Consider the following 16,540-nt stretch of genomic DNA (forward strand, 5'->3'; position numbering starts at 1 on the left):
GTATATAGAGAAGTTGCAATGCTAGAAAGTTGTGCAATCCCGGAAAATCTGATAAGATCGACGTCTGGTGCAGGCAGTGGCAATAAGCTGTCTGTGTGAACGAGTGTAACATATTGCGCATAGATAAACGGTAATTTCCATTACTAAGTGATTACACGATTGCCGAACAGTCACTGGAAGCACTCACATCCACAACATGTTTGGGAGTGTGCGTACGGTGTGGTTTAAAGTGGAAAGACTACATAAGACTAACCGTAGGAAATGCAGATACCAAACAGATTCATTGGAAGAATTCTCAGGAACTGTAGTCCAACCACGCAGGCGGTAGCTTTTTGACCGATACTTGGATTGTGTTCGTCAGACTGCGACGTTATGAGACAGAGCTGAAAGAGGAAACAATGAAGATTCAAAGAAGAGCAGTGCGATCCGTCACGGAGATGCTCACCCATATGCTGTGGCAGATGGTACGAGAGAGGCACTGTGCATCGTGGTGTGGTTTACTGTTAAAACCTGGAAGAGTCAACAAATATTGTTTTCTCCTATATACGTTTCACGAAAAGACCCGAAGGTAAAATTACAGGTATCTAATCCCACACAGATGCCTACCAACAACCTGTCTTCCTGTACACCATTCGCGACTGTAAGGGGGGAAGTAACAATGATATACAAACAAGTCGCCCCCTCCCAACACACATCATAAGACGGATTGCGGAGTATAGATGTGCATGTGGGTCAATGGAATCGATCACCCATCCATCGATGGAAGGATGTGGTGCTCACCAGGTTGCGAATAGGACACTGTCCAATGACACACACTTTCCTGCTCCAGCAGGATGATTCATCAATATGTGAAACTTGTGGAATGTTATTTTCGGTATAACATATTCTAACTACGTGTATTTCATATGCTGACGTAAGGGCAACCCTCAGCTTGACTACAGATCTGTCTACCATCCCAGCTGATAATTTAATCAGTGTAACAGGCATTTCAGAACTTCGGATGTGTCGGGCTTCCTACCTAAAGTGCTGGGAAGAGGAAGTTAATGAGCCCTGAATGAATGTTTCGGCCACTGTTTGTTATTAAGCGACTAGCCACTCATATACAGGGAGAAAATCGTTCAAATGGCTATGAGCACTATGCGACTTAACTTCTGAGGTCATCAGTCGCCTAGAACTTAGAACTAATTAAACCTAACTAACCTAAGGACATCACAAACATCCATGCCCGAGGCAGGATTCGAACCTGTGACCGTAGCGGTCGCTCGGTTCCAGACTGCAGCGCCCAGAACCGCACGGCCACTCCGGCCGGCTATACAGGGAGAATCAAGAGGGAACGTATATTCTTTGAGGCGTCATAACGTAAGTTAGTTAGCACCTCACATTCGATGAGAACAAAACTACATGTTCATTTTACTATCATATACACTATTACGTAATTTACTGGTAAAATTAACTCAAAATGGCTCAAATGGGTCTGAGCACTATGGGACTTAACATCTGAGGTCATCAGTCCCCTAGAACTTAGAACTACTTAAACCTAACTAACCTAAGGACATCACGCACATCCATGCCCGAGGCAGGATTCGAACCTGCGACCGTAGCGGTCGCGCGGTTCCAGACTGAAGCGCCTAGAACCGCTCGGCCACTCCGGCCGGCAGTAAAATTAACTATTTGAAATTTAAAGGACGCTTATATAATCTCAGTAAGAGTTTTATAGAATTCTTTTGGACGATTTTCTCGAGTCCTGCGTTTTTGATTTGTGTCATTGTTATTGTCGGGTGCGATATATTGTAAACAAGTCTCTGTAAAGCCATCGTTATACAGGACGGTTGAGGGACGTCGGATTTTCAGTATAAAACGTCAAATGAAAAAATACCTGCAGCTGTCTACATTTCAAATTTTATTTTACTTATGCGAACAGTTTCGGCGTTTCTCCACGCCATCTTTAGGCCCCCCTTACCGACATGTGGGCAGAATCCAGCCTCGTATGCAATAGAAGTAGGGGCCAGCGTTCAGTAACTGATATCCGTGGACTACATTTTTAACAACGCGATCCCTTCGTTCACCAGTCGCAGACCAATTGTACGAGGGTAATCAGAAAAGTAATGTCTCCTATTTTTTTATAAGTACATAGACCTGTTTATTTCTGCAGTCGTTTGCATCAGTTTACAGCTTGAACATTTAGCTGTGTTTCGACATAATCACCTTTTCTGTCGATGCATTTTTGTAGACGCTGTGGCAGTTTTTGTATGCCCATGTCATACCAGCTCGCCGCCATGCTGTTCAGAAAGTTATGAACCTCTTCTTTCACTTCGTCGTCGGAGCTGAATCGCTTTCCGGCCAAATGTTCTTTTAACCTAGGGAACAGGTGATAGTCATTGGGCGCCAAGTGAGGACTATAGGGTGGGTGGGTGATTATGTTCTAGTGAAACTGTTGCAGGAGAGCAACGGTTTGCCGAGAGATGTGTGGGCGAGCGTTGTCATGGAGAATGTGTACGCCCTTGCTCATCATTCCTCTTCTCCGGTTCTGAATTGCCCGTTTGAGTTTTTGCAGAGTCTTACAGTACCTGTCAGCGTTAATTGTGACCACAGTGGGTGTAAAGTCGACCAGCAATACACCTTTCCGATCTCAAAAAACGGTTGTCTTGACTTTACCGGCAGACTGTGTCCGTCTGAATTTCCGCGGCTTTGGCGAAGAAGGATGCCGCCGCTGGCGTGATTGTTGCTTGGTCTCAGGTGTAAAGTGGTACGGCCAGGTTTCGTCACCTATGACAATTGAGTGCAGAAAGTTGTCCTGTTCGGCTGCAAAGCGGTGAAGAAATGCGCTGGAAGCATCAACTCGCTGCCGCATGTGGTCCTCAGTAAGCATGCGTGGCACCCATCTAGCGCACACCTTCCGGTAGTTCAATGTTTCCGTTAAAATTGTGTGAGCGGTGCTTCGGGAAACCTGAGGAACCAACGCGCAGAGATCATCCAGGGTGATCCGCCGATCTTCACGCATGCTTTGCTCAACTTTCAACACTGTCTCCTAAGAAACTGACCGTCTCCCGCTCCTTTGTTCGTCGTTAATTTCGGTCCGACCCGCTGCAAACTCTCTACACCACTTACGAACATTTTTGACATCCAAGCACGACTCACCATACACTTCCGTCAATTGGCGATGGATTTCAATCGGTGCAGTGCCCTTTGCATTCAAAAACCGGATAACTGTTCGCAGTTCGCACTTGGCGGTAACATCCAACGGGAGCTCCATTCTCAACGGCTGCCAAGCCAAGACTGAGCGCCTCAGCGCGGCGTGCGCATGTTTACACACAGCGCGTGCCACACAGAGTTCTGTACTCAAAAAAAAAAAAAAAAAATAAATAAATAAATAAATAAAAAAATAGGAGACCTTACTTTTGGGATTACCCTCATCATTGATTAACGAAGGGTTGCGTTGTTAAAAAAGTAGTCTTCGAATAGCAATTACTGATGCTGTCCCCTATTTCGATTGCACATGGATTCTTCCTACACCTCGGTCAGGGGGCCTTAAGATGGCGGAGCGAAACGCCGAAACTTGTCGCGTAAGTAAAATAAAATTTGAAATATAGACGGCTAAAGACGTTATTGATTTGACGTTTTATATTGTAAACAGTTATGGCCTCATAAGCCTCTCTCGGCTACAGTTGTTCAAAAATGGTTCAAATGGCTCTAAGCACTATGGGACTTAACATCAGAGGTCATTTGTCCTCTAGACTTAGAACTACTTAAACCTAACTGACCTAAGGACATCACACACATCCACGCCTGAGGCAGGATTCGAACGTGCGACCGTTGCAGCAGCGCGGTTCCGGACAGAAGCGCCTAGAACCGCACGGCCACAGCGGCCGGCTGGTACAGTTGTATTCCGTTACCGAACGAGCAGTCATCTCCTGAGGAGGTAACGGCGGTCACACACAGGTGGCCGGGCGACTCACATGGTCATGAAGCGCAGCACCAGCAGGTTGATGCTGGCCGCGACGACTGCCAGCCCGAACAGGATGAAGACCAGGCTCAGCGCCACGTAGCCCGGCTTCTCGCTCAGCGCCTGGTCGTTCTGCAACACGAGACACACGAACGCAGGCACAGCTGACGTAAAGCCCGTGTCACAAGAGCGGCTTAGGGCAACACCGGCTCGAAGGAAGGCCTCGGCGCTTGTTCGTGACGTCACGTCAGCTAGGCACGGCGAACGCCAGGTCTGTTGCAGGCAGAAACACCTGGGCGTGCTTATCATTATAAATCTCTTATTTTTGGACAAAATGTTTGGTATTGTTTTGGACTCTGCAGTTTTATTTAGATGAAAGATTTTCTTACTATCGTAAAGCTACAAATGAAGATCATAGTTCTGTATTACTGAATCCTGTCGAAACAAACGTAGATCAACATGAGAAGATGCTTTGCCCCATTGTAAGCTACGGAAATTTTACATTCAAGTAACTATATTTACTTGATCCATTTTGTTATCGATACTTACCCCAGCCCCCTTACAATTAACTCGTTTCTTTTATTTATTTATTTATTTTCGTTTGACATCGTCACTGGAAATGTGAACTAATTTACATGTGTAAATGTCCAACTGTTGCCAGTCATTAGATCACAGTCGTTTTCAACGAAAGGAATTCTAAACAGGAAACAAAATAGCTTCATACATCGAACATACTGCTGAGCTTAAACTTTTTTAGACATGCACATTAGAAAAGATAAATATTCCCCTCTTGCAACTGAAAGGAGAAACTTTATAAGATAAAAAAAATTATGTGATAAAACAAGTATCTCTTTTGCCTCTTCTTCTGTCCCCCACCCCCTCCCCCAACGTGTACAATCGCAAGATATTTCATTAACATTCAGTGCTCCTCACCCCATAGTCAACCAAGATACATAAAGAAGAGCACCAATATGTTCACAATTTCTTGTAAAAGCAACCCAGTACAAACGTAACTTCCTCAGATTTACAAATACGGTAAAGAAGCACGAATTCTGTTGCTGCTGGACCATGAAGTTGTTTTTGTATGTCAGTCCTTAAAACAAGTGGAAATTTAAGTTCAGGAGCACACTATTTGTTAAGAAGTGTAATGAATTGCACAATTAATTGATTGCAAAAATCTCTCAGAACAATGTGTGTCGGTCAACTATCGCCAATAGTTCACATTTTCCTGTATCAGAGAGGGAGACACCAGCATTATGAGTATGCCTGTAACAGACCTGGCGTTCGCCGTGCCTAGCTGACGTGACGTCACGATCAAGCGCTGATGCCTTTCTTTGAGTCGGTGTTGCTTAAGGTCGAAATTGACTGCTCCAAGTGCGTGCGGCTCCCGTGCCTGCCTGTGACGCAGCAGCCAACAACGTCGCGAGAGCGTCTATGACGTCGACGACGTACAGATTGAGCCGAGTGTGGAGTTCTACATTTTCGAGTGCGCTACACACTGTGCACGCGCAGAAACAACGGACTGTGGTGGCGGCTGCACAATTGGAACTTAACCTACTACGGGCGAGTTCACTGGAGTTATAGAAATTGATTTAGTGCTTTCGTGCCTTATCAGTCTCCATTGTGTTGTTTGCTTTCTTTTCGTGTCACACTGACAAGATTGCACGAGGTCCCGGCATTTTTCCTATTAGCGTTCTGCTACAGTAGAGACGAAATATCTGAAAGCAGAAAGATATTTACGTTTCACGCAGAGAAAACTTACACTGTGCATATATAAGAATGTAAATACACTACTGGCCGTTAAAATTGCTACACCAAGAAGAAATGCAGATGATAAACGGGTATCCATTGGAAAAATATATTATACTAGAACTGACATGTGATTAAATTTTCACGCAATTTGGGTGCATAGATCCTGAGAAATCAGTACCCACAACAACCACCTCTGGCCGTAATAACGGCCTTGGTACGCCTGGGCATTGACTCAAACAGAGCTTGGATGGCGTGTACAGGTACAGCTGCCCATGCAGCTTCAACACGATGCCACAGTTCATAAAGAGTAGTGAATGGCGTATTGTGACGAGCCAGTTGCTCGGCCACCATTGACCAGACGTTTTCAATTCGTGAGAGATCTGGAGAATGTGCTGGCCAGGGCAGCAGTTGAACATTCTCCGTATCCAGAAAGGACCGTACAGCACCTGCAACATGCGGTCGTGCATTATCCTGCTGAAATGTAGGGTTTCGCAGGGATCGAATGAAGGGCAGAGCCACGGGTCGTAACACATCTGAAATGTATCGTCCACTGTTCAAAGTGCCGTCATTGCGAACAAGAGGTGACCGAGACGTGTAACCGATGGCACCCCATACCATCACGCCGGGTGATACGCCAGTATGGCGATGACGAATAAAGGCTTCCAATGTGCGCTCAGCGCGAAGTCGCCAAACACGGATGCGACCATCATGATGCTGTAAACAGAACCTGGATTCATCCGAAAAAATGACGTTTTGCCATTGGTGTACCCAGGTTCGTCGTTGAGTACACCATCGCAGGTGCTCCTGTCTGTGATGCAGCGTCAAGGGTAACCGCAGCCGTGGTCTCCGAGCTGATAGTGCTGCTGCAAACGTCGTCGAACTGTTCCTGCAGATGGTTGTTGTCTTGCAAACGTCTCCATCTGTTTACTCAGGGATCGAGACGTGGCTGCACGATCCGTTACAGCCATGAGGATAAGATGCCTGTCATCTCGACTGCTAGTGATACGAGGCCGTTGGGATCCAGCACGGCGTTCCGTATTACCCTCCTGAACCCACCGATTCCATATTCTGCCAACAGTCATTGGATCTCGACCAACGCGAGCAGCAATGTCGCGTTACGATAAACCGCAATCGCGATAGGCTACAATCCGACCTTTATCAAAGTCGGAAACGTGATGGTACGCATTTCTCCTCCTTACACGAGGCATCACAACAACGTTTCACCAGGCAAGGCCGGTCAACTGCTGCTTGTGTATGAGAAATTGGTTGGAAACTTTCCTCATGTCAGCAGGTTGTAGGTGTCGCCACCGGTGCCAACCTTGTGTGAATGCTCTGAAAAGCTAATCATTTGCATATCACAGCATCTTCTTCCTGTCGGTTAAATTTCGCGTCTGTGGCACGTCATCTTCGTGGTGTAGCAATTTTAGTGGCCAGAATAGCGATAAACTCAACACCAGACTTGGGGATCATGAGGCAGACGAAGGAATTATGCTATATAGGCAGAAAAATAACCTATGATGGACGGAACAAGGAGCAGATAAAAAACTAACACCGGCAAAGGGGGTATTCCGGGCTAAGAGAGGTCTGCTAGTATCAAACACAGGCCTTAATCTGAGGAAGAAATTTCTGAGAATGTGCTTTTGAAGCACAGCATTCTATGGTAGTGAAAGACGAACTGTGGGAAAACTGGAACAGAAGAGAATCGATTTGAGATGTCGTGCTACGGAAGAATGTTAAAAGTTAGGTGGACTGATAAGGTAAGGAATGAGAAGGAATCGCCGAGGAAAGGAATATGTGGAAAACACAAACACGAAGAAGGGACAGGATGATATGACATCTGTTGAGACAGCTGTAGAGGCTAAAATTACCGGGTGATCAAAAAGACAGTATAAATTTGAAAACTTAATAAACCACGGAAGAATGTAGATAGAGAGGTAAAAATTGCCACACATGCTTGGAATGATATGGGGTTTTATTGGAACAAAAAAAAAAAAAAAAACACAAAGTTCAGAAAATGTCCGACAGATGGCGCTGGACAGCAAAACGTCAGTGACTGCGCATGACAATCTTGTATAAAAGGAGCTATAATGAGAGAGAGAATCAGATGCGCCAGCAGTCGCAGCATGTTGATGTTACCTGAAAAGGCGCTTTTAGTGAAGCTGTATTTTCAGAATGGGGAATGTGCTAGTTCAGCGTTACGATCCTATCGCCATAGGAAGGGGATTCGAACGGGTAAAGGTCCGTTGACAAATGCAGATGTGGCGAGAATGGTTTCGAAGTTCGAAGCCACAGGTTGTTTAGACGATAGACCCCGTAGTGACCGACCGAGCACAAGGCGTAATGCTGCTAAGGCAGTTCAGGAAGAAATGGAGACTGTAGCGGGTTCGTCTATGCACGGGGAAGTCAGCGCTCGTGCCGTCGCACGTCGCACGGGCATTCCATACACTACTGTTTGGTTGGCACTTAGGCGTACCCTCCGATGCTATCCGTACAAAATCCATCGGCATCATGAACTGTTACCTGGCGATTTAATGAAGCGGACAGCATTTGCGATGTGGGCGTTTCAAAAGATGGCGGAAGATGACGATTGGTTGAGTAACGTGTTGTGGACCGACGAAGTTCATTTCACGCTTCGAGGGTCTGTCAACGCCCACAACTGCAGAATTTGGGCTACCGAAAACCCTAGAACTGTCGTGGAAACTCCGCTGCACGACGAGAAAGTCACGGTATGGGTTGGAATTACCACATCTACCGTTATCGGGCCTTTTTTCTTCGAGGAAATGCGTGATTCTGGTTTTGTAACTACTATCGTGACGGGTGAGAGGTGCGCCGATATGTTACAGAGTCGCATCATCCCCAGCCTGGCTGATGAACACCTGCTGGAACGTACGATGTTTATGCAGGATAGCGCTCCACCCCATATTGCTAGACGCGTGAAAGATCTCTTGCGCGCGTCGTTTGGTGATTATCGTGTGCTCAGCCGCCACTTTCGTCATGCTTGGCCTCCCAGGTCACCGGACCTCAGTCCGTGCGATTATTGGCTTTGGGGTTACCTTAAGTCGCAAGTGTATCGTGATCGACCGACATCTCTAGGGATGCTGAAAGACAACATCCAACGCCAATGCCTCACCATAACTCCAGACATGCTTTACAGTGCTGTTCACAACATTGTTCCTCGACTACAGCTGTTATTGAGGGATGGTGGTGGACATATTGAGCATTTCCTGTAAAGAACATCATCTTTGCTTTGTCTTACTTTGTTATGCTAATAATTGGTATTCTGATCAGATGAAGCGCCATCTGTCGGACATATTATGAACTTTGGCATTTTTTTGGTTCATTCCAAGCATGTGTGTCAATTTGTACCTCTCTATGTACATTATTCCGTGATTTATTCAGTTTTCAAATTTATACTGACTTTTTGATCACCCAGTAGATTAAAACCCATTGACTGTTTCCAGAATCAGAGTAACTATTTCGAAAAAGTGCCAAATTACAGATTCTTAGATGTGCAATATCGGTGTCTTCTAGTTACGTGATTTACTTGACATCTGAAATTGTTTTTGGGTAGATTTGTATCTAGAGAAGTTGCTGCTGTTGGCAGAACTGGAGAACAACGAGTAGATGAGCATTCAGATAACCGGCAGCAATTGCTCACACTCGCGGCAAGGATTTGTTCTTTTTTTACAATTAACTAATTGTGGCAAAGTTGGTTGCGGAAATCGACATTGTCACACAACCTCGCGAGGCAGCCGCGGGTGAAGAGGACGCACCTGCAGGGCGACGTAGTCGCCGAAGCCGATGGTGGTGAGCGTGACGAAGCAGTAGTAGAAGGAGTCGAAGTAGCTCCAGCCCTCGTAGCGCGAGAAGACGGCGGCGCCCGTGGTGATGATGGCCGAGCTGAGCAGTCCCGTGGCGAGCATCAGGTTCATCTCGGTCGCCTCGACGCGCGAGCACCGCATGTACGTCTTGGCGCGCCGGATCACCACCGAGGCGAACTTGTTGAGGCGCTCGCCGATGCTCTGGAACATCACCAGCCCCAGCGGGATGCCCACCATGGCGTACGCCATGCAGAACGCCTTCCCTCCGATCGTCACCGGCGTCGAGTGGCCGTACCCTGCCGAGCAGAAGCAAAGGGGATAACTCGGTACAGCGATGTCACTGAAGGTAACGAAAATCCTTGTGCGACTCTGGCGCATCTTCGAAACGAGTAATGCCAACAGTTTGCACAGAATCATAAGAGCTTTGTGCAGTAATGCAAGTGGCATGATTTGCTAATCAATTTCATACAGTGGTATTAAGCGGGGTAGGACGTCAAACGGGCCGTCTTGGAGCAGGAGAGACACCACAGTACATTTTAATTTCCACTGTCTATACTTTTAAGAATAAATTTATAAAACTTTGTCAGCATGACCAGGAAGGATTCAGGATTAAAAATCATAGCAGTGGAAGTTACTAAAAAAATAACAAAATAAATTTTTTTTACATGTGAAAGTTCATCATTTTTTCACTTCTATTGGCTGCATTTGTTGCTATAGGTACACGTTTCTTCACAAGTAAGAGAGATTCTTCGATGAATTTTGCACAGCATACAAATCATACTTACAGGTGTATGAAACTCTATAAATTATTTAATTTATGAAAAAAATGAATGTTCTGTTACATTATAAACTTTATGCTTAGAAAAAACTCAAATATTGAAGTTAATTATCTCAATTTTTACCACAGTTTTTAATATATTTGGAAAATTATAGAGTTTGATACACCTGTAAGTATGGTTTGTATGCTGTGCAAAATTAATCAAAGCAACAAATGCAGCCAACGGTAAGTGAAAAAAAGGTGAAATACAAATGTAAAAAAACAAATTATTTTCTTATATTTTTGGACTTCCACCACTATAAGTGTAAATCCTGAATCCTTTCTGGTCATTCTGACAAAGTTTTATGAATTTATTTTTAAAAGTATAGACAGTGGAAGTTAAAAACTCCTCTGGTGTCTCTCCTGCTCCAAGTCGTCCCGCTTGACGTCCTACCCCGCTTAAAATATTGAAACGTCAGAATATGATGATATGGTTATGTACCAACCATGTATCAGGCAGCTGGCCGCAGTATTTCATAATAGCGAGACCTCCTTCAATTTGTGTTCCTTGCGGGAATGTCAACAAGCGCGAAACGAAACGGCAGCGATTCGTCACGTTAGCAGGTAAGGTGTTTGGAAAGCAGGACATCAGCGCTTTGCACGAACTGGGTAGTTAGCGTCAGCAGAAGTCTAGTAAAGCAATACTACTGAGAAGTATCATGTCACCTTGTAACGTGAAGTAAGAAGCCACATCGCTAGCGGGAGAAGGCATATTGAATATTATTACGCACCAATCTGTTGGCATAACAAGTGTGTTAAGCAAATAGGACGCGATAAGAATCGCCGATACATTCGTATTAGGAAACCCTATGCAGTCATTACAAGAGATGTTGGGTCAACACCAGCTGATGTGTCGCGCTATAAATAGGCCAGCATTTGAGTTCAGAAGAGAGTTGGTCAGAAGGATCGATGGCGAACAGAAGGCTCGTACTCCATTCTCTGACACAGTATTAACGCTGGGTACATTTCCTGCTCCTACTCAACACCGCCAACAGCGGCCGGAGAGATGTCTTCCTCTGTGTAAGCACCAGCCTCGAGTTCGGCGCCGCTGACAGCTTCCAATGCAGATGGGGAAGCCTGGAGGTCTTCAGTGTCGATTCGGGCCAGGACACCAGCGTTCGTGACACTGCACGGCAGGCCAGGGTTGGCGCACTTCTCGACCACACGGCAACCGTCAACGCGGTTCGGAGAGCAGAGATGAGCCAGAGTTACGGGAGGGTATCGAGGACCTCCTAGGCGGACGTGTATAAGCCACATACGCACGCGCCACCTTCTTCGCGTGCGGAGGGTGGAGACGCAGCATCCACTTCCTGACAAGGGAACCTCCCCATCGCACCCCCCTCAGATTTAGTTATAAGTTGGCACAGTGGATAGGCCATGAAAAACTGAACACAGATCAGTCGAGAAAACAGGAAGAAGTTGTGTGGAACTATGAAAAAAATAAGCAAAATATACAACCTGAGTAGCCCATGCGCAGGACAGGCAACATCAAGCAGAGTGTGAGCTTAGGCGCGCCGTGGTCCTGTGGTTAGCGTGAGCAGCTGCGGAACGAGAGGTCCTTGGTTCGAGTCTTTCCTCGAGTGAGAAATTAAATTTTTTATTTTCAGACAGTTATTATCTGTACGTCCGTCCGTCCGATGCGAGGTAACTACGCCGCAGTATGGGGACGCTACACCTAAACAAACATCGAAACACACGACGTCAGTCGACTACAGCGACAGAGCACAGGGAAAACTGTGAAACTGTTGCATTCATTTGTTGCAGTTTATGTGACAAACTCTTATGTTTTCATCACTTTTTTGGGAGTGATTATCACATCCACAAGAAAACCTAAATCGGGTAAGGCGGAAGAATCTTTATACCCATTCGCCAAGTGTAAAAGTTAGGTGGGTCGACAACATATTCCTGTCATGTGACGCACATGCCGTCACCAGTGTCACATAGAATATATCAGACGTGTTTTCCTGTGGAGGAATCGGTTAACCTATGACCTTGCGATCAAATGTTTTCGGTTCCCATTGGAGAGGCACGTCCTTTAGTTTACTAATCGCACGGTTTTGCGGTGCGGTCGCAAAACACAGACACTAAACTTATTACAGTGAACAGAGACGTCAGACAGATCATAACTTTGCGAAAATAAAGAAAGTAAACTTTTCACTCGAGGGAAGACTAGAACCAAGGACCTCTCGTTCCGCAGCTGCTCACGCTAACCACTGGACCACGGCGCTCGTGAGCTCACACTGTCCTTGATGTGACCTATCTTGCGCGTGGGCTACTCAGTTTGTCTATTTTGCTTATTTTTTTTATATTTCCACACAACTTCTTCCTGTTTTCTCGATTGATCTGTGTTCAGTTTTTCAAGGCCTATCCACTGTGCCAACTTATAACTAAATCTGAGGGGGGTGCGATGGGGAGGTTCCCTTGTGAGTAGCTGCCGGGAGCTCGCAGCACACCCGGACAAGCAGTGGCAGAGGACCGCTGTAGCATAGGTAAAGGAGAGATGTACTTGCAGAAATAAAAGGTTAAAAGTCACTCTTCTTTTACTGCACCCACCGGCGTACACAGGTTACAGCCACCTCCTCTTCCCTGAGGAACCGGCAAGTGGCGAACTGGGAGAGTGTCCCCTGACACACCACCCATCTGCCACGCCTCCCAATAGTCGTCACCTGAAATATTATTAAAAACAAGGTGGTGATGATGCGACGAATGTGGCGTTGTATCACGAGCCGTTCAGAGGCGTTTTGAATGGAATATGGAAGAACCACCCAGAGTGAGCTGGGGCTAGGTTGTCTGGGGGAGGAGACCAGACAGCGAGGTCTTCGGTCTCATCGGATTAGGGAAGGACGGGGAAGGAAGCCGGCCGTGCCCTTTCAAAGGAACCATCCTGGTATTTGCCTAGAGCGATTTAGGGAAATCACGGAGAACCTAAATCAGGATGGCCGGACGCGGGATTGAACTGTCGTCCTCCCAAATGCGAGTCAAGTGTACTAGCCACTGCACCACCTTGCTCGGTTCAGAGTGAGTTGATGGAGGATATGTGTACCCTCAAATGGCTAGATATTTTGAAGTACATTGATAAAGAAGAGTATTATGTTTTTGTGGTGTCACCGCCAGACACCACACTTGCTAGGTGGTAGCTTTAAATCGGCCGCGGTCCATTTAGTACATGTCGGACCCGCGTGTCGCCACTGTGTGATCGCAGACCGAGCGCCACCACAAGGCAGGTCTCGAGATACGGAATAGCACTCGCCCAGTTGTACGGACGACTTTGCTAGCTACTACACTGACGAAGCCTCGCTCCTTTGCTGAGCAGATAGTTAGAATAGCCTTCAGCTAAGTCCATGGCTACGACCTAGCAAGGCGCCATTAGTAACATTGCATGTATCTAAAGAGTCTCACTTGTATCGCCACAATCTCCAGATGTACCAAAAGGATGGATTAAAGTTAAGTATTCCAGAAGCTACGTACTTTTCTTCATTGCATTCATTACGTCTCCTGTTTCAGACCTCAAGCCATTCAGCTTTAACTTAGCGCGTGCCTGTCGGCTTCCTCTCATTGTGACTAGGCTGTCTTGTCTAGACAACAGTTTTCACCAGCGGGAGGAGAATATATGGAATTGTTGGAGTGAAGCGGCATTTCGTCAGGGCAGATTGGGACATTCAGTTCAGATTTGGTTTGGAGGGGTTTAGCTTTACACTTGTAGGAGTAGGTGGAATGGGAAGGGTTGTACATGTTTCAGAGCGATTGGGACTGGAAGTTAAGACTGTGTTGGTACAGGTAGTTGGCCATGTAGTGATGGTATGAGGGGGTAGGGTTTTGCAGTCAGGAGTTAAATGCTCTTCGAAGATGAGGCAGTAGTGGGAATGGTAATCTTTGGCCTCGTGTTTGCAAGGTTCTACTTTGCGTTTTCGATGAAATCAGTAGGATCCATACTTATGGAGGCCTGTGGTATATGGGTTTTCGAGAAGACGCGAAAGAGGAAAGCGGTCACGATTATGTAGAAATCAGCACATGTACTTTCTTTCGCCAACAACAGGTACGAGCACGCAGGTCTATACAATCTTGAATGTCTGGACTGTGGTCGTTTTCACATTGGACATACCAGTACACCATTTGAGATTAGATTCAGGGAACGCACAGCAGCACTAAGAACCAAAACATACCACACATGAGCAATAGCCTCCATCCAGCATGCAAGCAAACACCAAGTTGACGATAGAAGTACATATCAGAATCCTGCGTATCCAATCTAAAGCTAAAGAACTAGACATTCTTGAAACACTCCAAATATACAAACAATAAAGCAAACAACTTCAGTCCATCCTAAATGACGAAAATGACAGCAGTTACATCAGCATTATCTTTGTTTTTAACAGCAGCCTACATGATTAAATTTGAAATGCGCACACACACACACACACACACACACACACACACACACACACACACAATCCTTCACTTCATGTTTACCATAAATAATTAGTTAGTTTTTACCCCTGACAGATTGAGAGTATATATATCAATTTATACTATAAATAGAACATATATCTGTATATTATTTTAAAGCATATGTCTACCTGCAAATTATCGAAGCATGTTCAATGTATTACTTCGACATTTATTTATTTATAATATGTAACAGATGAAAGCCCATCAAACCCACAGCTCTGGCATAACCAAATCCTTGCTATGCTTCTGTGACTCCTTTCATTTTCTATATCCGATTTCCAGCCTAAATTATTTATGTATATTTTTGTCACTGTTAGCAACATAATTATTACACTTAATATTTTCAACAGCTCACCTGATAACTTTGACAGGAAAAGATTTGTGTACCACTTGGAATATTTACTCTCACACACTTATTAATCTCCTCCACCAAAGATCTCCACAATGCTTTAAAAATTGCTCTGAAATTTAGCTTTATTTTGCTGTCTGTTCTTTTTGCTTTCAAAAGTGCCTCTATTTTGCTATGTGCTTTTTGCAGCAATAAGTTTCCAGACGCCATCTTTGTTTGCAAAGTATGACAGTTTAAATGTGGTGTATTACGAAAGTGAAAGGAGCCTGTGACCACTGGAGTTATTCTGGTTTAGTCGATGTATGTTAAGTTCACATTTATGATATGAATGCATGGCGTCTCTTTTTTGGACTTACCTGAAAGAACAGACACCACGTGGAATCCGCAGCTGTGATACGTTGAAGGTGGAGGGGGTGGGGTGTAGAAAGGAAAGGAAAGGAAAGGAAAGGGGAGGGATTACAGATGTCAGCCACATTGGGAAATTTGCGAAATCATCAGCGACGAGTGAAAATGTGTACATCATCAACCTGATGATGGAGGTTTACATCTCTGAAACGCGTTGTGGAAATAAACAGTGACTGTTAACATTCGATGACAGGTACGAGAATAAGCTGTATGAAATTGATTAGCAGATCACATTACTTACACTGCTGCACAAAGCTGTTATGGTTCACAAACTGTAGGCTGAAGAGCAGCTATATGGCTGCTGCCAGCCTATTACACACAGCAACATGATTCCATTACATCATTGAATTATTTCTCACAATGGAACGTACACCATGGAATACGCAACAGATCAAGCCATGGAAAATGAATATTGTCAGTGTCTATAATTACAAATATCAGCCCGCAACATTCTCCCCACCCAGGTAAACTTCTAAAGGATACAGTCCGTATCTTTCCATCTCTTCCGTCATGAAGTTCTTCCATCCGCACCTTCTTCTGCATGTGACGTGGACGAATATCCTCGTGCAAAATTACGACATTCCCATCTGGCGTCTTCCTGAATCTGTCCTTGGTTGATGAGCTTCATAGAAGTTTTTGAGCACTATCACGTACTTTTTCTTCCACCTCTTCTCCCACGCTCTGGAGTGAGGAAACGTAATGCGCGACCTGCAGTCAGGGGTCGTATTCGAATATCGAATCACCAGCGTGTGAGCTCCTAAGGTGTTGTTAAAATGTTATTAAACTGCGTTTTGATGTCGGTTTAAGGTCCCATCGACAACGAGGTTATTAGAAACATTTTGACGAGAATGAAGAGACTGCGAACATGTTTATGATGTTTATGATACCCGATTTTGATGGCAGTTATAAAAGGTGTTTTGAAAAAGTGAAACTGGCCCTTTTTACTAAATGTCGTAGCTCCTCGTGGCATATTATGTAATAGTCGAAGTAACGGACTTTGTGGT

The 16,540-nt window shown here is 45.2% G+C and overlaps 1 protein-coding gene across 2 annotated transcripts in view; it reads right to left on the reverse strand.

Moving 5' to 3' along the window:
• The window catches only part of LOC126480972 (two pore potassium channel protein sup-9), a 104,398-nt gene that overhangs the window by 16,404 nt on the left and 71,454 nt on the right, over positions 1-16,540 (reverse strand). For both annotated transcript variants that reach the window (XR_007587492.1, XM_050104409.1), the window contains exons 4-5: positions 9,469-9,812; positions 3,957-4,075 (exon numbers count right to left, since the gene is read on the reverse strand). Coding sequence is in view for 1 of the 2 variants with exons in the window: in XM_050104409.1 (XP_049960366.1) it covers positions 3,957-4,075; positions 9,469-9,812 (463 nt within the window). In the remaining variant the exon portion in view is untranslated. The remainder of the gene's footprint in view (positions 1-3,956; positions 4,076-9,468; positions 9,813-16,540) is intronic.

Source organism: Schistocerca serialis, chromosome 5 (assembly GCF_023864345.2).
Source record: "Schistocerca serialis cubense isolate TAMUIC-IGC-003099 chromosome 5, iqSchSeri2.2, whole genome shotgun sequence".
Classification (NCBI taxonomy): Eukaryota; Metazoa; Arthropoda; class Insecta; order Orthoptera; family Acrididae; genus Schistocerca; species Schistocerca serialis.